Genomic DNA, 24,501 nt, shown 5'->3' on the forward strand with positions numbered 1-24,501 from the left:
CTTTGGAATGTTAAATTTGTCTGAACACACATCTCTAGAGTTTTGTTGTGCTGTTGTGTGCGAGATCGAACAGTACCATTAAATAACATATGTATGTTAAAAATAATAATAAAGTTAACAATTCCGTTACAATCTAATTAAATGCAGGAATGCAGAAAACCTGTAACATACAACAGAATTTAAACATTAATTAACGGAAATAGGGCCATAGATGTATATGTTGTTGATAGGTAGAAAATGTGTAGTTGACATGCAAACAAATTTACATATTGGTTGGCCTTCTCTGTTTAGACCATATTTGATAAGCTATCCATCCAAAAGGGTCTTTTAAATTACCCAACCTTGTAGATAAGTTATTCAACAATCTGATAAAATTATATACTCAGTACGGAGAGTCCAAACTAGTGAGTAATTTTAAATAGAAAATCAAAATTGAGGAATAACATTTTGTTTGGTGCATTTTGGTATATTTTTGAGCCTGGGACGGTATATTCTGTCGATATCTCCGCGGCCACACTGTAAAAAGTCACAAGACCCAAGTCAGCTGAATTTTTCCGTGTCGTAGTAGTGTGAAAATCACTGGCTAATTTTATTAAATTTTCATAAATTCTGTGCTCGAATTTGTGCGCCAGAGCGACACTCCATTTTGCGTAGGATCCATCCATTAAGAGAAGCCAGCACAATGACTACCGCTTTGTATTTGCCCGAGGAAAACATCGGTAAGTTTTCCCGTCCCGACCTCTGCGAAAAATCGAAGCTCGAGTGTGTGTGAGGGTGGCCCCAGCAGCACCCTCACCTCGCCCCTAATTGTGTGATTTTCTTTGGCCTTATCCAGACATGATTGCTGCCACCTCGGTGCTGCAGCAACAAGCAGCCGACATTCGCACCAAAACCATCAACTGGGCCTCCTACATGCAGTCGCAGATGATCAGCGATGAGGATTACCGTGCCATCAGCACACTGGATAAATCACGCGCCGCCTACTTGGCCCAGAACTCCAGTCAGGTGGTCAAGACTCTGCTCAATCTAGTCTCGCACCTGTCCAAGGACTCCACCATCCAGTATATACTTGTACTGCTGGACGATCTGCTGCAAGAGGATCGCTCACGTGTCGATCTCTTTCACGACACCGCTGGCAAGCTGAAGCAGTGCATCTGGGGTCCCTTCCTGAACCTACTGAATCGCCAGGATGGCTTCATTGTCAACATGGCGTCCCGTATTCTGGCCAAGTTTGCCTGCTGGGGCCATGAGACCATGCCCAAGTCTGACCTGAACTTCTACTTGCAGTTCCTCAAGGACCAACTGGCCAGCAATGTGAGTGTCCAGCTATATTTTTGTATTGATCTACCATTGCCCAGTGCATGCTTGGGCTGTATAGAATGCCCCCAAAGTGCATGTGTGGAGGCTATTGCAGCTGTTGTACATAAAACCCTTCTTTGATTTTGAACACAAGTCAGTGAAAACTCTCTATTTGTGTGTGTTTTGTTATAGTGTTCTTAGCAAGATGCTACCCAGCCTGATTGAAATTACTTGTTATAGCATGAGGAGAGGCATGGCCAACTCCAATTGAAAATTTCTGATAGGATTAATGCATTTTTAATTCGATTAGACCAACTGAAATCAGACTAACAATGCTTGAACCACTAAAATAGTCCGAAATTGGCATTCTAACTTTGTTTATTGCGAATTAATATGTTTTTGTGCATGCTTTTGCCATTTCGCTTGCTTTACTTGCTTTCACCTTTTTGTGAATTAAGTTAAGACCAAACAAAAAACTAGCCCCAACAATACTCTACGATCCATTCGTGAGAGGAAAAACTCTGCAAATGAGCAGTCTACGTTGTCTTTTTGAATTTGTATTCACCACATTCATCATCGAACACCACACCACTCACCCGTGAAAACTCTACAAATGAGCAAATCTGTGCCAAAAATTTAACAGCCCGTTTTTGAAGGCTCTCGCTCATCAGCATCCTGAATTTTGTCATCAAATTTTACATTCGATTCGTGTATACCGTATACTGAAATTGTCTGGCACTTCATTCTCGATCATTCCGTGCTGTCGTTTGTCAACACTGACACAGCACCGTAGAAGGTCGATCATTTTGTTAATTATTTTGTTGTATTGTCCATCTATTTATTCTATTTTTTTTCTGCTGCACTCTTGAACTTCTTCTCTGAATCAATGTATTTTAATTTATATGCAATTTACCATCTACAATATCGATTAAACACCTCGATATCTCGACGTCCCCCGTCTCTATGTGGATGAACCCCCCACAACAATATCTGACCCCCTCTACTGCCCCCCACCCAGAGCACATCCTATCTGCAAGAGATGGCTCAGCTGGCCAAGCGGACCCAGGCCATACTCGTGCACACCCACGGACTCCAGGGCAATAGCAAAGACCACCATGGCCATCAGTACAGTCCCAATTTGGCGCAGCTCCAGCAGCAGCATCAGCAAGAGCTGGTCGTTTCGGCCAACGAGAGCTATCGGCAGGTGTCCAACAGCAGCGATCAGGCGCATCAGCAGGAAGGCAAATGTGTTATACCGGTATTCTAAATCACAGCAAAAAAAAGATCAAAAATTGCCACCATCAGAAAATCCAAACATATAACACACACACACACACACAAACCCAACACAAATACTGATCAATAGTCGCACACAAACACAAAAGCGGGAGCTGCAGAGTCGATATAAAATAATAACGGGTATTTTTAGATCGAAAATTTGCAGGCTAACAAAAGCTTAGAAACATGAAAAATGTAGAAAATGTAGCACAAAATAATCAAATTTAAACCAGTGCTATGAGCAAAAACCAACAACTTGTTTATTTCAAAAAGTGTTTCAATTCTATTTTAAATAGTGATAAATCTGGCAACAGTCGGACGGTATATTTTTTCTTTATTTATCCAAGAACTTGAAGGTGTTTTTTTCGAACATCCAAATGTCTGTCCATCCGTTCAGAACTTTATGGGTTGTTGTGTTCAATTAATTTCTATTCATGCCCGCCAACTGCGTTCCGTGTGTTTGTGTGTGGATTATTGAAGTCGTAACTGTTTACTAACCAAACTAATAACCGCGTGAGGAGCAAGCAGGAGATGGCGCATCCATATGGCCGAGGAAGCAGTGCTGTCAAGCAGTGTATAAAATCATTTAAAGGTCTAAAGGTGGCTCAACGGTAAAATCAAAACTGGTGCTGGTGAAAAGTATACTAAATAAGCCCCAAAATTATTCCAGACATGCCCCGCTCCCCCACATTCAACAAAGAAAAAGAAAATATCAAACGGTGTAAGGAACAAAAATTTATACAATTCTCTACATGTGTTGTTACCGACCAACCTGCCCCCAACCACCCACTCTCACTCTCTGTGTTATTCTCAGATTCTCTTATTGTGCGTAGCTTGTAGTAATTCGTTGTTGTTGTAGTAGCTAGTAGTGAAAAATGTGTAGATTTCAGCTGATACCGAGTATCGTCATAACTAACCCCGCTAACAATCATGACAGCATAGCAGAACTCACCCAAAGTCACGACTAATCCTGTTTGATATTTGATAATCCTCCAGAACAACGAGTACATCCAGTCAGTGGCACGTTGCCTGCAGATGATGCTGCGCGTCGATGAGTATCGCTTTGCCTTTGTGGGTGTGGATGGCATCAGCACGCTGATTCGCATTCTGTCGACACGCGTCAACTTTCAGGTGAGTTTGAAATTGAAATGTGTAAATTGTTTGTGCCAATTTAAATTCGATTTCTTATTCATAGGTGCAATACCAGCTGATCTTCTGCCTGTGGGTGCTGACCTTCAACCCCCTGCTGGCCGCCAAGATGAACAAGTTCAGTGTGATCCCCATACTGGCCGACATACTGAGCGATTGCGCCAAGGAGAAGGTCACCCGCATTATTCTCGCTGTGTTCCGCAATCTGATCGAGAAGCCCGAGGACACGTCGGTGGCCAAGGACCATTGCATTGCCATGGTTCAGTGCAAGGTGCTGAAACAGTTGTCCATCCTGGAGCAGCGTCGCTTTGATGATGAGGACATCACCGCCGATGTGGAGTATCTCAGCGAGAAGCTGCAGAACTCGGTCCAGGATCTGAGCTCCTACGACGAGTATGCCACTGAGGTGCGCAGCGGCCGTCTGGAATGGTCGCCGGTGCACAAGTCGGCCAAGTTCTGGCGCGAGAATGCCCAGCGCCTCAACGAAAAGAACTACGAACTGCTGCGCATTCTGGTCCATTTGCTGGAGACCTCCAAGGATGCCATCATTCTATCTGTTGCCTGCTTCGATATTGGAGAGTATGTGCGTCACTATCCCCGCGGCAAACAGTAAGCAAAAGCATTCTCTTCACTTTCTTTGACTAATCAGATCTCTCCTCTCAGTGTGCTGGAGCAATTGGGCGGCAAACAGATTGTGATGCAGCATCTGGGCCATGAGGATCCGAATGTGAGGTACGAGGCCCTGCTGGCCGTGCAAAAGCTGATGGTACACAACTGGTTAGTACTATTGCTCGACTTGCCATCTCTCATGCCTACCCCTACATCCACCCCTAGGTGTTGTGATGTCTATAGCCCAAATTCATATCAAGATCAACTCGAAATTCGTTGTATTCAATGTCTCTCTTTATATCTATCAGGGAATACCTGGGCAAGCAGCTGGAGAAGGAAAACGAGAACCAGAAGCAAGGTGCTGCACCCATTGCTGGCAAGGCCTAAGGCGGTTCAGCTCCACCCAAAATCCAACATCCACATGCACAAGGACACAAAAAAATCTGCATATATATTTTTTAGCCAGGCCGCCAGCCTGCAAAACTTAACCAACAATAAGAGTTGTGGAAGGACTGAAGGCGGCTACCTAACAACAATCCGAACCCCTTGGGCATCCTCCACTTCTACTCTCTCCACATTTAAACATAATGTTTGTTCGTGCTACATTTAAGCGCATGTTTGTTCCCTGTTTAAACTAAGTTCTTGTTAGTCCATCCCCCGCCCAAGCCCCAGCCCAGCCCCATAGAACGTATGAAGAGAACAATTTGATTTTTTTTGTTGGCATTCCAAAAAGACAATTCAAAAAGTGGCAAAGAAAAATACAGATCCTCTACGATTGTTCCATTTAATTGTTTACCCATTTTGTTGTTATTATTATTTGTGTTCTTACTTTATTATGTGTGCGCCGCTGTACAGAGTTTTTTATTCTAAACCAGATGATATGCACTTCTATTGTATTATAATCGCCTCAGCGCACCCACAAAACAAAAAACAAAATAAAACAAAGACAAAAAACAAAAAAAAACTTAAGAAATCAATAATATATTGTAAAAAGAACCTATCAAGTATTTCTTTCATTAAAAATTAAATCAAATAAGCATAAATGGAAATGTTAAATGCATTAACCAAATTGTTATTAAAGTGTATGATACACATTTTTGCGAGTGTAAAACAAACAACAAAAAATATACATAAACTAGCGAAATATATTGAAAATCGAAAGTTTATTATTTTCATATAATTAAGAGCTGGAGAACCATGAACATTCTGTCATATGTTGTTTTCCTATTGTATAAAAAAACGTAATCAACTCTCTTAGCTTTAAGAGTGAAATTCCGTTTTTATACCAACTTGTGTGCTCTCTTTTGTTATCTATTTCATAGAAGTGTGATTTGGTTGCTCTTTGAGAGGGATCTCTTTCATAGATCAAGGTTTAGTATCAGCTGTTATCTAGGCCACGATATATTGTTCCACTCTTTATGGTTTGTTAGAGGGAATCCAAATACTACTATCATAGTTTTCAAACACTTGATGAAGGTGGGGTTTCTCTGTATTAATTAAGCTTGAATGAAATGTTATCTGAGAAAGTTGTATTCCTGCTCTCGAAGGTGGAACTGTATTTATATGATTATAGAAGTGTGCTCTTATGATAAAGAGATCGTTTGCAATCTAGAATTTCTCTTTACGGTTTATATAACTAATGCTTATGATTAAGAGCGGGGAGTTCCCTTAAAAATCGAATTATCTACTGCGGAATTTCGAAAGCTTTTTCCTCTCTTTGCCCAAATTCCACACACTTGAAAATCACCACAAAACGAATTATTTTCTGCCTTTCCTCATAGCCAAAGAAAATGCCAGGGTATTTTTTGATTTTCTTCTTGTTATTATTTAATTATTTGTTGTTTTACGTGGCTGTCACAAGTTTCCTCTGCTTTAAATTAAGTATTCCACTTTTTATTTAAATTAAATAATAAATTGTCCTATTTAAACTTTATAATTAACATAATTGTAGTTTTTAGGTCTGTATGTAATTGTTGCTTCTGTTTAGCTGTTCATATTGTTGATGTTGCTGTTGGATTGTGACTGAACACAATAATACATCCTGTTGTTGGGGTGGTGAGGTGATTGAGAGTAGAGGCTTCCTTTTGTAGAGGAGGCGCTTTACTTGGTGGCAGACTTCAGGTAGGCAATCAGATCACCGCGCTCATTGGGCTTCTTCAGACCGGCGAAGATCATCTTGGTGCCGGGGATGTACTTCTTGGGGTTTTCCAGGTACTCGAAGAGGGTATCCTCATTCCAGGTGATGCCCTTGGCCTTGTTGGCGTCCGTGTACGCGAAACCGGCAGCCTGTCCGGTCTTGCGACCGATCAGACCATGCAGATTGGGACCAACCTTGTGCTTGCCACCAGCTTCCACTGTGTGGCACTGTGCGCAACGCTGCACAAACAGCTTCTTGCCCTTCTCAACATCACCAGCTGGAACGCCCATTATGGATTATGTGTGTGTGCTTTATGTGTTAACACGGACTCGACTGTAACACAGAAGAGAAAATCAATGATTAGTGGGAGCCGTGAAAAAACTTTTTGTCCCATTGCCCCGTTATGTAAACAGCTGATAAGCGGTGAGCGGAAACTAGAACCTGTTCAAAATGCATTAGGTGTGTGTGTAGACTCTCTAAGAAGGTTAACTCTTATTGGAATACAATTCCATTATCTAACTGGTATTTTTGCTTATCTACGCACACCCTTCCGCAACTCAAAAGTCTACACGAGCTTCATTCAACGTCATCAAGAACTCACACACACTTGTTCACACATAGGCATCTCGTAAAAGTTTCAGACAGACTCTGGTCACATGTTGTTGCCCTCTATCGCTTGTTCTCTCTCACATGCGTTCGCCCCCGTCTGACTTTCGGCGGTGTGAGAATTACTCACTGCGTCAGAATTCATTTTTTGCTTAGCAACAGGCAAACTTCGAGGAATGGAAAACTTTTATTGTTTATATAACTGTCGCACTAAAAAGCAATGCATCAGCAGGGTCTATGTTATGGTCAACATTCCGAAGTCGGCTAATTGCGTTGCATGCAACTATTTGAACTTGAGCGCCACAAATAAAATGTGTGGCCAGAGAGGGAGAGCGTGAGTACAAAGTGCCGTTGCACAGAGACTTTTATACAAAGTGAGGCATTCGTGCTCTTTCTCTCTTTTGGAAAAAAAACCCATAGGGTGATCGTTTATATTGTAAACTTTTAACTGCCTGGACACCAAACTGGAAATCCGGAGAGCGCACTTTGGAAATTCCACACCCTATATTCTTGCACCTTGGGTTTATTAATGACTAAGTCGCTTGCACTCACACACAAAAGCGCAATGAGCGGGGGAGAGACAAATTACATGAAAGGCAACAACAATGTCAACATCTGATTTGGTGGTGGCCTTGAAGAGAGAACTTTTCATTTAGAGCTGCATGTGAGAAAACCCACATTTCCACTATAGAAAGTGCAATTGGAAGGAGGCCAAAGGCAGCCGAGAGAGAAAGAGAGCAACAGAGATGAGTGAAAACTAGGACAGCGTAGCAGTTTCCTCTCCACACAGAATGTTACATAAGGCAACTCCTGCAAAGGTGAAATCTTCTTTTGCAACAAACATATATAAGCTTTATGCGGAAATCAGAGAACTCGTTTAGCCACCACGTGGCTCCACGCTTACTGGAGTTGGGGAGCATAAGCAAAAATTCCAAGAACTGATGTCTTTTTTGCCAAAGCGAAAGAGAGTGAGGGCAAGCTGATGATCGCAGCCAATTTTCTCTCTCGCTATACTGCTCATGTAATCATCTCGCACGCGTCGCTCTCTTTTTCAATGGCAAAATGACCCTTCCAGGTTATTTTTAAATTTCATATTTCATGGCTAACTTTCGCACTTGGAAAATTCTAACACATTTTTACTTAACCTCTCACACTTGTAAAAAAATCCCACTCTTATGTACACACACAAGGACGAGTTTATGTAACCCCGTCGAATCAACCCCCAAAAAACTAGCATTATTCGCCTGGCGAATCGAATTAAATTGTTTGTTCAGCTGCAAATTACGCAAGAACCACGCGGAAGTTACAACGCTCTCTATTATCTGCCTGGAGACCTTGTCAATGTATTGCTCTTTCTAATATTTACGTCACATAAATTTTTAAATTAACAACACCCACTACTTACATTGAACACAAACGTTTCTGCGAACAGTTATTTTACGAATGTTCAGTCGCCTGCGCGCGGACTTATGATTTGGAATATACCGCATAACCCTCAGAAATATACCGCAATATACAATTTCATTCGGATAATATACCGATAAAAATTATATTCCGGAACTTTGATATTCTATTTATTATTATAACTTACACTTTTATCCGATTTATGAGTAGATTTTCAACTCGATTGGCTAATTTCAAAAGGTCTCTTTATTGTATTTTTTCAACAAAGAGCGTACAAAAAAATTTTGTTTTCTTTACATATTACCTGAACGGTAGCTACACACTTTTTACATTAAAATTACGCGCTGTGATACTGCTGAAAAAATAGGGTATGGACAACAGGCAAATCGGGCCAGAAACGGTTAGCTTGCAACGGAAAATGTACCCAATTGCTAAACATACCCTGATGATATGTTTAAATTATACGCATAAAAATACATCAAAAATAATCATTTCATTTTCCACATGCCCAAGAAACAAATATATATTTTTTATTTATATCTGGAACCTTTCGTTTTGAATTAGCCTTAATTTAATTAATTTATTTAATATTTTTAATGTCAACGAACTCAAAACATATGCTGGTTTCGATACTGACGCACAAAAAAGCTCATTGCTTCAATAGAGACACAAGGCGCGCATTTGAAATAAAAAACTTGTGTAACGTGTTTTGTTTATTTTTTTTTTGCCATTTAATTAAACCTTTAACAATCATTTTATGTTTATGTAGTGTAAAACGTTGGAAAAGATTTGGGGATGGTGGACCCTTTTCTCTGTGTAAATCGTTCAATCAGTGTGGTGTAGGGTAGTAAGAATCAGTTAATCAGCGCGTAAAATGTGTGTTAACTATTCGGTAAGACTTAGGATTTTCTGCAGTTATTTTCATGGCGCATTTTGTTTGCGTCAAGAGGTAGGCCCGTAGGGAAACCATACCCTCTGTGTACATCATTAAATGTATCATTATAGTGTAGATTGAATCAGTTAATCAGTGTGTAAAATGTGTGTTAACTATTCGGTAAGGCTTGGGATATTTGAGCAGATATTTTCATTCAATCCATTATTGAAATTAAATGATATAAAAATATAGTGAGAGTATCAGCGTATGCTGATGTTGTATGATATTTGTAATTGTGTATTACAGTTATTGTCATGTAAAGCTACGTTTAACTTCTTCTGATAGTGTTAGTGTCTGTGTAGCTGTTGTTTCGAAATGTTTTACTTATTTTTTTTGAGGTAGGCAATCAAATCGGCCCGGTCTTCGGCCTTTTTGAGTCCTGCAAAAACCATCTTGGTGCCAGGTATATATTTCTTTGGGTCCTTGAGATATTCGTCCAGCGCGGAATCGGTCCAAGTGACACCCTTCTTTTGATTGGCTTCCGTGTACTTGTAGCCCACAGCACTGCCGGATTTGCGTCCCACAATGCCGTTTAGATTGGGGCCAACCTTGTGCTTGCCTCCCGATTCGACGGTGTGGCACTGGGCGCATTTCTGCACAAAAATCTTCTTGCCGTTGTCTGCATCACCGCCACCCATCTTGGATCACTGCAAAAAAGAGAAAGTGAAAGCGTTTTATAGTGCTTTGGTTGGGGTGGGGGTGTCCTCTAAGCCTATAGCCTTCAGCGCACATGCCCCCCACTCAAGGACACTTCCGTTAATACATAAGTGAAAGGGTCTGTTCGGATGCGTGACTGGAGCTGGGGGCATGGCATGCGTGGGCACATCCCAAATATGTACGTGTCCAACTGCAGTTTATTGTCGTGACACAACCATTTGAAAGTCCAACCCACCAGGAAAAAAACGCTTTATCTAAACCAAAATCTAGTTAAAATAATTCCTGTTCCAAAATGTTGTTTATTTGATTGAAAATGCCAGTTTATGACGACTGTGAAAGATACAGAGATAGAAAAGGCAAAGCAGCAGACAAAGTTGAGCTGTTTCCCGAATTCGCTCTCAAAATAATCACCGTGGCCTAGGTGAGAACAGTCAGATACAGAGTCCATGTGGATTAAAGAGCGCTAACGTGTAACCTTAATTTAAAACACTTTGGCAGCGTCTCTGGCAGTCGACTGCGCTCGCCTACTACGCTCTCTCAGCTGCACAAGGGCCAGACGGAGACAGCTGCAAATGCACAAAGCGAAACGAAATTGGGTCAGGAGGAGCAGAGAAAGAAGACAACAAAAATGAATAGAAATTGGTATTAAATGAAAAGCAAAGCAGAGAACCGCACACACACATGCACACAGCTCGAGAGCTAGGCGGCATTTCTAACGGGAAAAGTAAACGAAAGGTAATTCAATTAGCAGTGCAGCATCCATTCCCCACCCCAACTCACCAGGCCCCATCGTGGCAGATGCACATGTGCTTTGAACATTTCCTTTCAATTAACTCATTTTACGCATGTTCTTCATCCTCCTACTCTCCATTTCTTTACATTGTATGCGGTGGCCAGAACACATGCCATGCAACGAAAGAGAGGCACTCCGCAACTTTAAATACCCTTTCAGATTATATTTGTTTATACATAATATGGTAAATATTTAGAATTAAATAAAATGTCATTCAGATGGACTCCGGTGATGCTTTGGTTTCAAAACATCTGGTCGTAATTAAACTCTACTCCACAAGATTATTAAAACAAAAGAAAAGAGGGGAAGCTGGAAATTGGGCCCTGGCCAAATGATGCTGCTTTGGAAAAAGGATGAAACGCCACATGAATCAAATTCCGCTTCGTTTAGGAAGTACTCAGTATTCAGAGTATATGAGAATGTAGGGTGATGTGATGTAGGGAGTAGAAAATAACGGTAAGTGCTTCTGCTGCTGCTAACGCTATCCAGGCGACATTCCCTTCCTTCGCACAGGTGTTTTACTCCACGCCCGTCCCTACCTTCCTACCCATGACCTAACCTAATTTGCAACGAAACCATAAATTATCCACAGACACAACCTAGCTCCTGGCTGGACTGGCTCCTCTTTCCTTCCCTTCACCTTCCTGACCCGTATAAATAAATGGTGCACAAAATTAAATTACGCTTGAACTGGCAGCAGTGCAAGCGGGATGGGGCAGTACGATGGAGTGTGGTCGAAAGAGAGGTTACGGGTGTATTGTTTTGCTAGATCTATTGCTGCGGAAGTCCATAAAAAGGTACACAAGAGGTTGTTCAGGATTGGGGTCATTTTGCTAGACTGCAAATGGAAAAACAACCGGAATGCGGATGCGGATATTGCAAGGGATATCCAAGGGGTGGGGGGACGGACAAGGAAAACTTAGTAATAACTTCCAGTTTCATCAAACAGTCATAACTTCTCCCCAACCCATTCCTGGTCAGCGGGTTACCAAGAACCAACTCTGTGGCTGTTGCGCAATTTGGAATGACTTTGATGTTGCGTTAACCTACCACACACACAAACCACACCCCACTCCCCCATAAGCACTAATCCTCTACCAGCCCTGTTCCCCCTTTCCCAATAAAACCATTTCGGGCTTCCGAGGCATGCATGCCAAAAGACCGTACATTTCTTTTTGCTCTTTCGTTCGCTCTCGCCCTCTCTCACAGCATGTTTTTATTACGCGCTTTTCGCTGCTGCTTCTTCTTGTGGGCGAGGGGACTGCGGGGATGTTCTTTTCTAGAACGAGGTCGCTGACTGCCCTTCAACGTTGCCTGAGACAGTGCTGTTCTTGGATGCCCCAAAAGTTACATAAGCCCCCCACAGCAGAAACAACAACCAGTTGGCTTTGCATTTTATGCTAGCACACAGAACGAAAGAGAGAGAATAAGAAATTGGGAGAGAAGCATGTCAGATGGCAGAGAGCGAGCTGCTGCAGTGAGAGCTGTCTCAGGGGGGCGACTGTCTGAATGAAAAATTGCTAAAAATGCTTCATTTCAGGCAATTTATAACTGTTTCTGCTCTGAGCAGCGCTGCACTCAGTGACGTTGCTGACGTCGCTGCATGAATGAATTGCAGAGAGCTTATGCAGCGATAAGCAACAACACACTTACCTGCTGGACTGCTCTCTCTCTCTCTCGCGCTGCTTGTTGCTCGACCGCCCACTGTTGGGGCTCGCTCTGCAAGTCGGGGGGCTGCCTGTTTCTGTTGTGCGACGCGTTTTCATTCACTCAACAGAGCTCGCCGCGTTTAGTTGCCTCGTTTTCCCGACCCGACGGTTTTTGCGATCCAAAAGTTACACTCTCAAGCTCGAAAATATATTTGAAACGGTACAAATATAGCTTTCGAAACAACAACTAGACTTTTGATTGGAACGAAAAATTTGCTTGAGTTCTACCACCTTCGAAATATAATTGTGTATTGAGCAGTGCTTGATTCTAAACAAACTACATTTGGAAATCTAAAGCGTAACTAAAGTCAGGGCCTACGCTTTCGATAATAAAAACAAATACAGGCTACAAATAGGAGGCTGCCTAAACAAAAAGGGAGCTGCCAACTTGCATTTTACGGTAAGTTTTGCTGTTATCTAGTTATCTGTTATCTAGTAACACTGGCTGTATAACTTCATGTTCGACTGTGTTCATTTTTTGGCGTGTTGCGTGTGTCCTTGCGGGGGCTGCACGCGTCCTTGAAATTCGTCAAGTGGTTCTCTCTCTTTCTATGTCTTTTACGCATTTTACGTAATCACGCAAAAAAAAGTTGTATATTTTGTGGGGTTTCCACTCGAGCGTAAATCACGACTCGTTTTTCATTTGGTTTTATGGGCCATCGCCATCCCCTCTCATTGACCCAAACTTTATTTTTTGTCGTATTTCCCTTATAAATTCCGATTTGAATGAGGGCCATTTTCGACTTCCGCATTTTCTGCCTAAGCCCTGATTATTCCGTTCAGGGTCTCGCTCTCTCTCTCTCCACCTCTTATCGCAGAAGGACATCGGGATTTGAAGGAGGAACCGCACACAACATGAAAGGGTATTTCTTGATTTTTGTTTTTTCTTCTTTTGATGGAAATGTAGTGGAAAAGCTGGGAAATTGATTTTCGTAGGAAAGAGCAAAGTAGGTTACGACAATATTATTCCAAGGAAGAACGAAAATGGGTTATTATTATTATTTATTATTATGTGCTGGAGGGAAAATAAATAGAATATGTAATCGTACGTCATAATGCAGAAATATTTTCGTATTTTTATAGAGACAGATGGAGGGTGCTCTGGGGTTCTATGCGATGAATACATTGGTTTTGGTATGATATAATGTCTTGGTAAATACATAATCCATGAATGTTTTAAGTGCAGAAATACTTTTGAATCTATGGAATTCTTTCAACATTAAAACTTTACCTTCAAGTATTTATCCTCTTGATTAAACATTATATTTCTTGCAAGAACTTTGCAGGAAATCATTTCTGCGCACTTACGCGAACAGAACGGAATAAAAAAAGGAATTTTTAAAGAAATTCTTTGTTGATTTTCTTCTTTATGGCCGTTGATTACTTTTCGTACTCCCACAAAAAAAAGTTCACATGAAAAGTTTTCCAGGGCTTTCCCTGTACCATGCACCAAACGGTGGTAGTGGCAGTGCCTGTGCTCCATTTCAATTATGTCACTTCATCTGTATTCCGTGCACCAGATGAGAGGTACTACTTTGCCCTTCCCTTTGCGCTTCCTTCAATCTGGCACCGCTTTATTAATCATTTTTGCCCTTTGTTTATCCGACTCGACTCTCTCGTGTGAGTCGCGCGCGGAGTGTATTTGGGCCAATGAGCATTCTGTGGAATGGTCTTTTGTTATGAGCCGCATTTGGTTCACATGCTGCCACGCCCAGCATCCACATGAATTACATTACAGCATAAATTCTGAGGAATTGCTATAATGTAATTAATTTGTTTTCTCTGTGCATGGCATAAAAAGAAATAATTAATATTCATCATGTGACTTTCTGTGAACGACTTAATGATAACGAGCCCGAATTGAGGCCACAAATCGAACCGTTTGCCCATTAAATGTATGGAGTTTTACTGAGATAAAAGTTTTACGCACAGCTGTTGGGCAGATATATATATATATATTGCTTTTGCCTATGAAGTGGTTGCTAAAATATGAAATATATGTTTTATATGGTCTCGAAGACAAGCGTTTTGAGAGGACCTCCACTGCCCATCGAATCCGATTTAGGTCAACTCTCTGCTGTGGCATTCGTTTCTTATCATATCGTAAAGTGCACTTGGCATCCCTCCACCGAAACTATTACCAACATATGGGACACGAACACACACACTTCCCTGTCCCTGCTCTGCCCTCTGAAGCTTATCAAAGTTTGTCGTTTGTATTATTACATTTATCACACTCCAAAACTCGTTGGACCCGGGGAGAAAATCAATATTTGCGCTTCAAATACGAAAAAAAGAAGAAACCCAGAATATGAAAATAAAAAGAAAACCAAATAAGAGCCCAGATTAAATCGTTGAAACTTCAGTTTCGTTTGGTAGGGAGTGAGTGAATGGGAGAGGGGGTATAAGCTGATAAGAAATGCAAGCACTACCTAAATACACCTCCCCCCCCATCTGTCCGCCTTCTCATCCCATGTGCTGCTCCCTAAGTGCATTTTTATGAACATGGAAAGGGAGGAGGAGGAGGCGGAGTAACAGCCAAAGTAGAAGTGGGAGTAAATGTAGAAGGGGAGCAACAAAAAGTAGACCACAAATATCATCAATGACAACAACAAATTGAACAAGTTCCATGCCCCCTCCCATGCCATCACCGATAATGGTCCAAGCGGAACTGGATAGAGGAAAAGGCAGATAAGAAAAGACAGGGAGGGAGAGAGGGAACATGTGTGTGTTTCGGAATGGAAAAGTTTTCGTATTTTCGTATTTATATTTTGATTTTATGATGAATGATGAAACATGAAATAGAAGACAAAGTTTTTGGGATTTGATAAATTCACTTTCAAACTTGGGAGCCCAAGAATCATTCTGCAAATTGTATTCTCTAAAGTCGAAGCCAAGCTACAAATAATTGATTTAAAGTACAAACGATTATTTTTAAAATGCAAATAAATTTACCAAACAGGTCAACAGATTCCATCCTCCTAACAAGCTTAGCCAATTCTAAGATAATAAAACCTTTTCCTTATTTCCAACTAAATTCAATTAACCAAAAACGTAATTTAACACAAAATAATAACGAGGACCATACAGAACCCAACGGAGCAGAACATCTACCAAAATGAGCCTTGTCACTCAAATCTCGATAAAAGTTCAACGTTGTTGAGTTATGGCTGGGATTGATGGAATAAATGGGGCTAGGAGGTGGAGCCTTTGACTGATTGAGATTAGCTGTGGAAATTAATGAGAAGACATCCGTTTTGGGGCTTCAACGGACTTTCAATAAGCCCCAAAAACAATTTGGCCAAAAAAAAAAACAAAAGAAAGAAAAGAAAAGGAAGAAGCTTCAACCGACTCGACTCGAACGATGAGCGGCATAAATTATTTACAACAATTTACGCATTTAAGCCAAAGGAAAACAAAGGCGTTGCCGGAGAGGAGCGGAGCGTAGGTTCCCGGTAAAGGCAGAGGTAGGCTAGAAAAATTCAGTGAACATTCCAAAAGCGTGTCAAATGGAAATTGAAAATGGTCAACGGGACAAACGAGAGGAAATTCACAAGCTGACAGACTGACAGGCTGAGCCGGAAAGTAGGGAGTGTGGATGTTTGCCCTGTCATGTCAATTAGATTTAATCGAAAATCGATGCCACATGATGCTTGAGCATGCAGCGAAAGGTCACCGCAAAGGTTGATCCACAATATGCAAAATGTTGGTCAGCAAACCCCTCCCTGAGCGAAGTCTCACTGTGTGGTCTCTGAATTTACAGAGTCATCTCTGTTTATCTTTCGAAGGCTCTTCAAGTACTCGTAAATGTTCTGAATTATGCAGTTGCCACGTTGGAAAAACACACTTGAGATTCAGAACCCACGTCAAGTAAGGAAAATCATTGAAAAATTCCAGATTCCAAAGGTGGGTTCCAAAGGGAAAGCAGAGTTAGTCAAAAAAGTGATTCAAAGTTTTTTGAAAGAGCTTTTAGATGGGCAAGCTCAGAGGTTTATTCATCCACAACTGATTGAAAATATTTGCCTCTTTTCTTCCATGTGCAACCACTGTGCCCGTGATTTGAGCTTCAATTGAAATTTAATGTGTTATTTTCCAAACATTTGAATTTCATTTGCTTTTTATTTGTTTTAAATTTCATTCGATTTGTTATTTCATTGCTGCTTTTCTTCATTTGAATTTTTGTTATTGTTTCCACATTCGTTTACTTCATTAGTAATTCATTAATTTTGTTCAGACCATTTTATGGGCCATCAAATGATGCCCAGAAAATTGTTCAATGGTCTTACCCCATTAGCAATTGTCTCTCTCACTCTGACACTATCGTTATCTCCCTCGCCATATCTTTCTGTTCCTCTTCAGTTTTTTCCGACTTTATTTCGTTGCGGTTCAGAGATGGGCTTCAGTGTGAGCCGCATTTCTTATCAGGCTTGAAAACAAAACAAGATTTTCCCATCATTATGTAAGAGGTTTAATCGACTATAAAACCATGCTTGGACTCCCCTCTGTCCCTCCATCGCTAACGAGTCTGGTGGTCACAATGGCCTGACTGGCCCTTTTCGGTTTTAGCTAATGAGCGACCAGCGATGACGCCGCTGACCGAGCAATTTCTTTTGGCCAACTTTGAACTGCGGATCTTCTTTTTGTCGATTTGCCTCAGGTTTATTTTGTTGGCCGCATTTGGCTTATTGTTTATTGGTTTTTCATCCCACTCCAACATCTCTTTCTTCGGGTCTTTCTTTCTTTGGCTCTGGCTCTGTGTAGTGTTTATTATTGTTTACTTGGCATTTTCATGCGCAATCATGATATAATATTTGCATTTGTATTGGCTACGTGGCGTATGCGTAATATTCATGCTAAAGAACAGGAAATGGATAGTGGATATTGGACATTGGGGGAACAAAACAGTGCAGTGCCTCTTCCTCTCGCTCTGTCTTGATTTGCACTTTGTCTGTAATTGCTTTGGGGCATGATTTGGTTGTGGAGAGGCGCTGTCTGGCATTGAGAGTTTTTGCCGCTTTTGGGTCAGTGGTTTCATATTGAGTAGGGGAGTTCGCTTAGAGATTATTGCTGTGTGGGGGATTATGGTATGAGCCCCCCAAAAGTGTTTAAATCTCTAACCCAGCGGTCGCGGCACATTGATACTCGACACGCACAAGCGAAGGCTGCTAAAGAGAATACCAGAGAACATTGATTCTCGACTTGAGACCCACAGTAAGTTTTCGCCGAAGATCTATGAGTTTCAGCGATGAATGCAAATTGTCGCTGACTTTTTTCTTGGCTAAACTTTTCCACGAACAGCTGAATGATGGCTACGTCTCTGGCTATTCTCTCTTTGTCTCTGTTCTCTAACAATTTTCCCATTTAAACGGAGTTGTCTCTGCTGTTAGCAGCTCACTCCAGCTGCTCCCCATTGTCAATTATATTTGTCTTTCTCAGGCTGGCTGCCGTCAGCAGCAGCGGTATTTGTTCTGTGTATCTCAAAGACATAGATAGATACATGGGCTGCATGTACTTTGGGTTACTAGCATTCCATAGCTAACCCGCAACATGGCTATTTTTTTGGTTAATTTACATGACAACACGTTTCGAAAGTCAGTCAACACAGAGACAGAGAGGGAATGGGGATAGACAGAGAGACAAATATGGAGACAACCATGGGATGCGAATGGTAGGGGGCCATGTAAAGTATCTTGTAGATACATTCGCTTGTAAGTTGCAAGTTAACTAGACTGTTACATTGTCGCTGGGCTGCTTCCCCCTCTCTAGGGCACTTGCCGCCTTCTCTGCGGTTTTTTCGCTCTCTCGCAAAAGGCCCTTCCAGTGAAGTCTCGTCTCGCGCTGCTTGACTGCGGTTCTGGGCCAAAACAATGCATCTGTGGGATATACACTTGCCCCATCTCCAACATCTCTCTCTCTCTCTCTCTTTCTCTCTTGGTATTTCCTTCCTTACTGTTACGACAGTTACTGCAATTGGAAATTAGCATTCTTATAAATATTTATTCAGGTTTTTCCCATCTTTAGTGGCTTTGGAAAACGGAGAATATAAATATCTTTGAACTTTGCTTCTCCTACTCCTTAGCTCTTCCTCCACTTAAACTCAAATTATCGTTTGAGAGTAGTAAATATTTATGAGATACTCGTAGCTCTTAAATATGTATTGCCTTCTAATTGTCGCCTCAAGTTGAACGGGACGGGTCCACCACCAGCACTCTGATGTCATATTTGTTGTTTGTTGTTTGCTTTTGGCTTTGGTGAGATCATGCCGCACCCCAAATGGAAAAAGAAGCTTACGACGAGATCTGTGAAAAGATTTTGCCATGTAACCGTTGCATGTTGAGGAGAGGGAGCTGAAGCCCGGCCAGTGGTTCAAGGCCTTCCAGTTTATAGGCTCATTGAATCAATCAAACGATGGACAATTAAGCGTACGCACGTAATGTGCGTATTAAAGTACAGTCTGACCCAATTAGATATCGTTATCTATTCAGAAAAGATCTATCAATCCGTTACTCTCCACAGCGGCAAGCAGTTGTTGCTCTGCTCTCCCTCTCTCACGCAGCGAGCAGTTTACAAGCAGTAACAAACAGTTACAAATGGTACAGTTGAGTGTGTGTGTGCCAATTTGACAAGTGATATTGAAGCCTCATTAAGACGGATGTCAAAGTGGGAGAGAGATAGCGGGTTAAAGTACAGCGGGGGACTGAAAATACATCATGGTTGATGGTGGAGCGGGGGCGGGGAGTGATGATGGTTGTTGCTTTTGTGGTGAGGGTCTGCGGTTATGTCTGTCAGAGGAGAGCGCGCTCAACTGGCACGCGCTTGATAACGCTTCTCCGGGTACCACTGGGAACGCTCATTTGAAATGCAATTGGAACCGCACTAGAGACAGCGACAGCGGGAGAAAAGAGTCAGAGACAGCGACTAAAGTGACATCTAGGCAAGCGGCAATGATAGCCACTACGATGATCTGTGAACAGTGGAAGCAGTTGGCATTAAATGTCAGTGCAAGCTTTTATTATTATTATGTAGATTAGTTTATAAGAACTAGATACAATTTAGATACAAGTATTAGCAGTTTGACAAATTGGACGATTACATTTCATAAGCAATATTTTGAAGGGATATTTAAGGGGATTACTGAGAAAATCATTAAAAAAGATCATCAAAATATAGAGCTCAAACATTGAATTGAATTCAAGAAGTAGCTAAGGATCTATCACGTAGATCTATACACTCGTAATATGTTAAATTATCCCAAACTTTTCATTTATATTTCTATTCCACTGTACTGCTACTCGCTCTAACAAAAAGTAGGTTAACCAATGTTATCAACGGCATTTCACTATGTAGGCAAGGCGGCTTGCTGCTGCTGTCATGTCCCTCAAAATGTCAACTTCACTGGTGCAGTGCTGCTGCCACTCCCTCCTCAATCATTCCCCAATCATTCCCTTCCATTCCATTCGCTGCTAACGTGCGCTTTTCTACTGTCAGTTTTGGGACGAATGTTTCGCGTTTGGAATGTCAAGCAGCGTTATAGAGGGAAGGGGGAAAGCCAGTGGAAATGAAATGAAAAATGCATGGTAAGGCACAAATTGATAATTGAATTTGGCACAGGCTCAAACTGCACTTTTGTTACTGTCGTTGGTGTTGTTGCGCGTTCGTATACATACATATTAGTTGCTGTTGTTCAGGCTATTGAGGCACACAGCATGAGAGGTGGCACTGCCAAGTGGGTCAATGTGAGCCATCGGCTCCGGGTGAGGAGCCGACGGTGACAAGCGACAAACGACGGAAAAAAACTTGCCATCAACAAAAACATAAAATTGAAGCCAATTAGGAGGAAAATGTAAAATATTTGTAATAGAACTCAGCAGAGTGCAAGTGTGAAAACGGAAAGAAATAGTGAAGGTTAGGGGAACTGGGACACTGCATATAGAGACTAATATATATAATTGAGAAAGCTTCTTATTTGCTGAAATCAGACCGTGTGTTTGTCAGATATTAAACTTATTATTAGCAGTTGGACACCTATTACAAGCCCTAAAATAAATTGAGATGTCTGCCTAGGTGATAAAGAAAAGAAACGTCAGAACACACGATGATGGGCCACAAATTACGACACCACAGACGGCGGGGCGATATTCGATTCCCAACACTCGACACTCGTAAATTCTGAGGGGCAGATGTGGCGCCCAGGATATTGAAATACAACCATGACCCCAGGGGCAGAGACAATCTAAAGTATTGCATGTTCGCACCCATTTCTCTTGCTGTCTTTCTTTTAATACGGTATTCGGCTAATTTAACGGCAATAAAAACATCACGCAAACGCCCCGCAGGTCTCCAGGTGGCAGAGAGGGAGAGCCAGGCCAAGGTGTCTCAATATATGGTGAAGCTTTTCCACTCTCTCTCTCAATCTATTTTGAGAGCGTTACATTGCCCATAATTGCCTCACCTTATTATCATACTTTGGCACTGGGAGAGAGAGAGGCAATAAAAAGAATTGCAAGAGAGACAGAAACAAATAGACAGCTCCAGTGCTTGTGCCATAGCGGAGGGAGGGGTGAGAAGTTCAATCATTAGTTTTTGTTGGCACATGACACAACGCAACGAACAAAACATAACACGAAAATATATTGTCACTGAGAGGGAATAATGGAAGGGGGTAAACGTGGGCGAGCATCGTGTTGCGTTGCCTGCCTGCCCCGTTAGGTTTTGAGTCGCCCACTCACTCTCTCTCCTAGCCCCTCTATCATTCACTGGCGACTCTGTGTATATCTAGCTGACAGCGCAGCAGCTGCATTTGTCCCATCAAAAGATTAAAGCGCAACAAGAACAACAAATATTTCTCATTCCCGAAAATGTTGATGTCAAAAGCAGGAGGAGAAGAAATGGAAACCAGTGCAGAGGAGGAGCAAAGATTAAAGCAGAGGCAGAGGCAGGGCAGAGAATCTGCAGCGCTAAAGCAGAAGGTGGAATGGGCAGACCAGTGGGCAGTGCAGTGCTGCGAGGAATGTGTAAATTTCCAGCGAAATGGAAATAAAGACGAAAATATGTAAAACGATCTTTAAATGCTCTCGGAATTGGGAATCGTTTAAATGATCGCATATCTAAAAACAGTTGAAGGGAATGAGTTTTGAGAATAATTTACGAGACATATTTCTATTTCAGTATTAATTTATCTCCAAAAATTCGCCCATCTATAACATTTCGGTTAAAAGAATTTTCTGCTCAAGCCCTGCTACATCACCCATTATGCCATGGAACAACTTCAGCTCTCGTTATCTCTCTCTCTCTGATCGCAACGGTATAATGAGCTAGGGAAACCCGCGCAGTCGTTTTTCGAGCAGAAAAATATTTATAAAATACATGGAAATGCGTAGCAAATATACAAAGTGGAAAATTATTTTATTTTGTTACAAAACAGGAAAAAGAAAAAAGATCTGGAGGTGTGGTCTGGTGCTTCTCTTTTTATCAGAGTTAGGGCTTTGTTAGATTTGTGTTGGAAATGGATGTGTGGCACACTCAGAAGGAAAATATAACGTATAATATTAATGAATAAATGAATTAATGAATATTAATGGTTACAATTATAGGAGAATTTAGCTTAAATTTTGGATGTTGTGCGAGTATGTATGAACATTCTGCATGGCCTGGTCTGTTCGTTTGTCTCACTCTTACATTTTTACATATGATTGTGTCCACCAATGTACATATATATGTACAAATGTATGTATGTATGTATGTAACTTTTTGTCATTGACTCGATGTAGACTGGCAGAGCTTTGGTTGGATCTGGAGCATGCAACCGTTTCAATTTGGGGGGTTTCAGTTCTGTTTTGAGCATCGAGCAAGGTCATCAGCTTTCGATGGGTGTGCATGGGTTCGTTTATGGGATGTGAATAAATGCGGGTGTCTGTGTGTGTGCTGGAAGGTGACGCCCTCATTGAGGCAATGGAGCATTTCGACTAGAGGTGAGCAGTTAAGTGCGTTGAGGAACCAGTTCCATTTGCACATGGCTTATATAATACTTAATAATATTAAATTGGAATACCTTAAGAGTTTAATTTTCTTCGCCTAAAACTTTTCTAAAACTAATTCGACTATCAAAATGAAAGAGAATTTTCTACGGCAAAATGTCCATTCCATTGCGTCCACTTCTACTTGGTCCTCTATTCTGTTAACTTTTCGGATTGGATTTCTGGGATTTGCTGACTGCCGCTCAAATGTCACGGCAGACACTCGAAGTTTAAGGATGCTTGGAAAGGCTCAACAGACTGCGACTGAGCCATTGAGTTGCCACTTTGAATAGCACTCGACTAATCCCCTCTTTTTCTCTCTCTCTCTCTCTCTTTACAGCATTTGCGTTTCGTTTGTTCCACTCTTGTGCCAACCGTAGCCCACGCCCACATTTGTGGCGTGTGCAACTAGAAGCCGTCAAGACGACTTACTCGATAATGAAGATGAGCTCCCCCAGGATCATGCAGCAGAAACGGAGTAGCAAATCCTCCAACTCGTCGCGGGTCTCAATGACGACCTCGACGGCGGAGGAGAATCTCATCGAGTCGAAGCTCTTTAGCTGGATGCGGCTCTTCCGCTTTGCCTCGCTGCTCTGTCGCGCCGAGTAACGGGAGTGGCTGCATCCTAAACCCTAAGCCCTTCCCCCCCAGCAAATATTAAGAGAAATGCATATAAAAGATACAGTTACCGATACTCGAACTAAATAGTTACCGCTTTTCAGTCAAGTTTTCCTATACACACACTACACGTATATTGAGACACTGAGACGAAATTCACTTTAACTTTTTTCCAAACAATGTAGAATGTAAGAAGGAATATTCCCCTGACCCGACAAAATCCCCCAAAAACATTACAAAAATGGATGGAAACCATTGTTTTAGTTTAAGCTTTTATTTTTTTGAGAAATCGAAACCCTAATTTCTGTTTACTTTTCACAATTAAGTCAATTTTTAGTGTAAATTCCATGGGACTCTCCGCGACTCCCAATGGAATTTCTCGCGCCTTTCGTACCTTTTGTATTGTAATAAGTGCAAACAAAAAATGAAAAAATATGAGAAAAAATACAACAATTACAACAAATTACAAGCTAATAAATGTTACATCATAAATCCATTTGTTGCGTTTCTTCAGGGTTCTACAGAGCTTTCAGTTTCGAGAACAGACAACACGAATACATACATACATACGTACAATATATTTTTGTAATTTACAACACTATTTTTGCGTGTCACCAAACAAATCAGAGTAACGTTTATGCAAGGCTATTAAATAGATAAATAAATATATTAACTAATGATGCAAAAACCAATGCAATACTAACAATAATAATAAAATGTATTTATACAGTAGAGGAATATATTTACACAATTAATCCACGTGCGACAAAACGGGTATATCCAACACCAACAGACACTAACCAACACTGACATACAAAATAAATAGGTTCCCAGCAATATGAAGAGTGCATTTAATCCAAAGAAGTTGCCAATAAAAACTCCACTCACACACACATGAATATCTGCAAGTGCAATAGCAAATGTTGTCTCAACAAATTGAATAGTTTCTTAAAATCCATACAACAACCACAATATACATAAATAAAACAACACCAAATTATCCACGATTTTCGAAATTCAATTTTAATTATTAATTAGTTGGTAAGCAAAAGCAAAAGCAAACCCTGCAGACATGAACAAAAGCCAAAACAATGCAAGAAAACTATATACTAGAAAATATAGCAATACATACAGCAGCAGATAATTGTTGAGAAACAAAAATGCAATAAATCGATATCGATCAATAAATAAAGTCTTTAAGCTGTTGAGCGTTCAATGCAAATAAACATTAAAGATTGTGTTTTATTTCTATCTTGAAGATAAAATTAAATTTTGTCGCCAACTTTTAGTCT

General features: G+C 41.1%; 4 protein-coding genes across 5 annotated transcripts; 2 read left to right on the forward strand and 2 right to left on the reverse strand.

The window, feature by feature from the left end:
* Nucleotides 1–525: 525 nt before the first annotated feature.
* On the forward strand, nucleotides 526–5,333 carry LOC117584042 (V-type proton ATPase subunit H). Of its 2 annotated transcripts, XM_034272780.1 has the most exons (7): nucleotides 526–719; nucleotides 836–1,314; nucleotides 2,318–2,557; nucleotides 3,574–3,708; nucleotides 3,773–4,335; nucleotides 4,390–4,503; nucleotides 4,644–5,333. In XM_034272780.1, the coding sequence occupies exons 1-7, from the start codon at nucleotides 683–685 to the stop codon at nucleotides 4,720–4,722; spliced, it is 1,647 nt and encodes a 548-aa protein (XP_034128671.1). In that variant the 5' UTR covers nucleotides 526–682; the 3' UTR covers nucleotides 4,723–5,333. The 2 variants fall into 2 exon arrangements, with proteins under 2 accessions (XP_034128671.1, XP_034128672.1); XM_034272781.1 differs by lacking the exon at nucleotides 2,318–2,557 and having other exon boundaries at nucleotides 528–719.
* Nucleotides 5,334–6,206: 873 nt separating this feature from the next.
* LOC117584054 (cytochrome c-2) lies at nucleotides 6,207–8,619 on the reverse strand. Its single transcript, XM_034272795.1, has 2 exons — nucleotides 8,484–8,619; nucleotides 6,207–6,805 (listed from the first exon to the last, which is right to left on the reverse strand). The coding sequence occupies exon 2, from the start codon at nucleotides 6,760–6,762 to the stop codon at nucleotides 6,436–6,438; it is 327 nt and encodes a 108-aa protein (XP_034128686.1). The 5' UTR covers nucleotides 6,763–6,805; nucleotides 8,484–8,619; the 3' UTR covers nucleotides 6,207–6,435.
* A 1,079-nt stretch (nucleotides 8,620–9,698) lies between these two features.
* On the reverse strand, nucleotides 9,699–12,656 carry LOC117584055 (cytochrome c-1). The gene is made up of 2 exons (XM_034272796.1): nucleotides 12,520–12,656; nucleotides 9,699–10,063 (listed from the first exon to the last, which is right to left on the reverse strand). Exon 2 carries the CDS (start codon nucleotides 10,052–10,054, stop codon nucleotides 9,737–9,739), a length of 318 nt encoding a protein of 105 aa, XP_034128687.1. The 5' UTR covers nucleotides 10,055–10,063; nucleotides 12,520–12,656; the 3' UTR covers nucleotides 9,699–9,736.
* A 177-nt stretch (nucleotides 12,657–12,833) lies between these two features.
* Nucleotides 12,834–23,504, forward strand: LOC117584056. The gene is made up of 2 exons (XM_034272797.1): nucleotides 12,834–12,975; nucleotides 22,932–23,504. Exon 2 carries the CDS (start codon nucleotides 23,030–23,032, stop codon nucleotides 23,198–23,200), a length of 171 nt encoding a protein of 56 aa, XP_034128688.1. The 5' UTR covers nucleotides 12,834–12,975; nucleotides 22,932–23,029; the 3' UTR covers nucleotides 23,201–23,504.
* Nucleotides 23,505–24,501: the final 997 nt, after the last annotated feature.

This window comes from Drosophila guanche, unplaced genomic scaffold (genome assembly GCF_900245975.1).
Source record: "Drosophila guanche unplaced genomic scaffold, DGUA_6, whole genome shotgun sequence".
In the NCBI taxonomy this organism is placed as follows: domain Eukaryota; kingdom Metazoa; phylum Arthropoda; class Insecta; order Diptera; family Drosophilidae; genus Drosophila; species Drosophila guanche.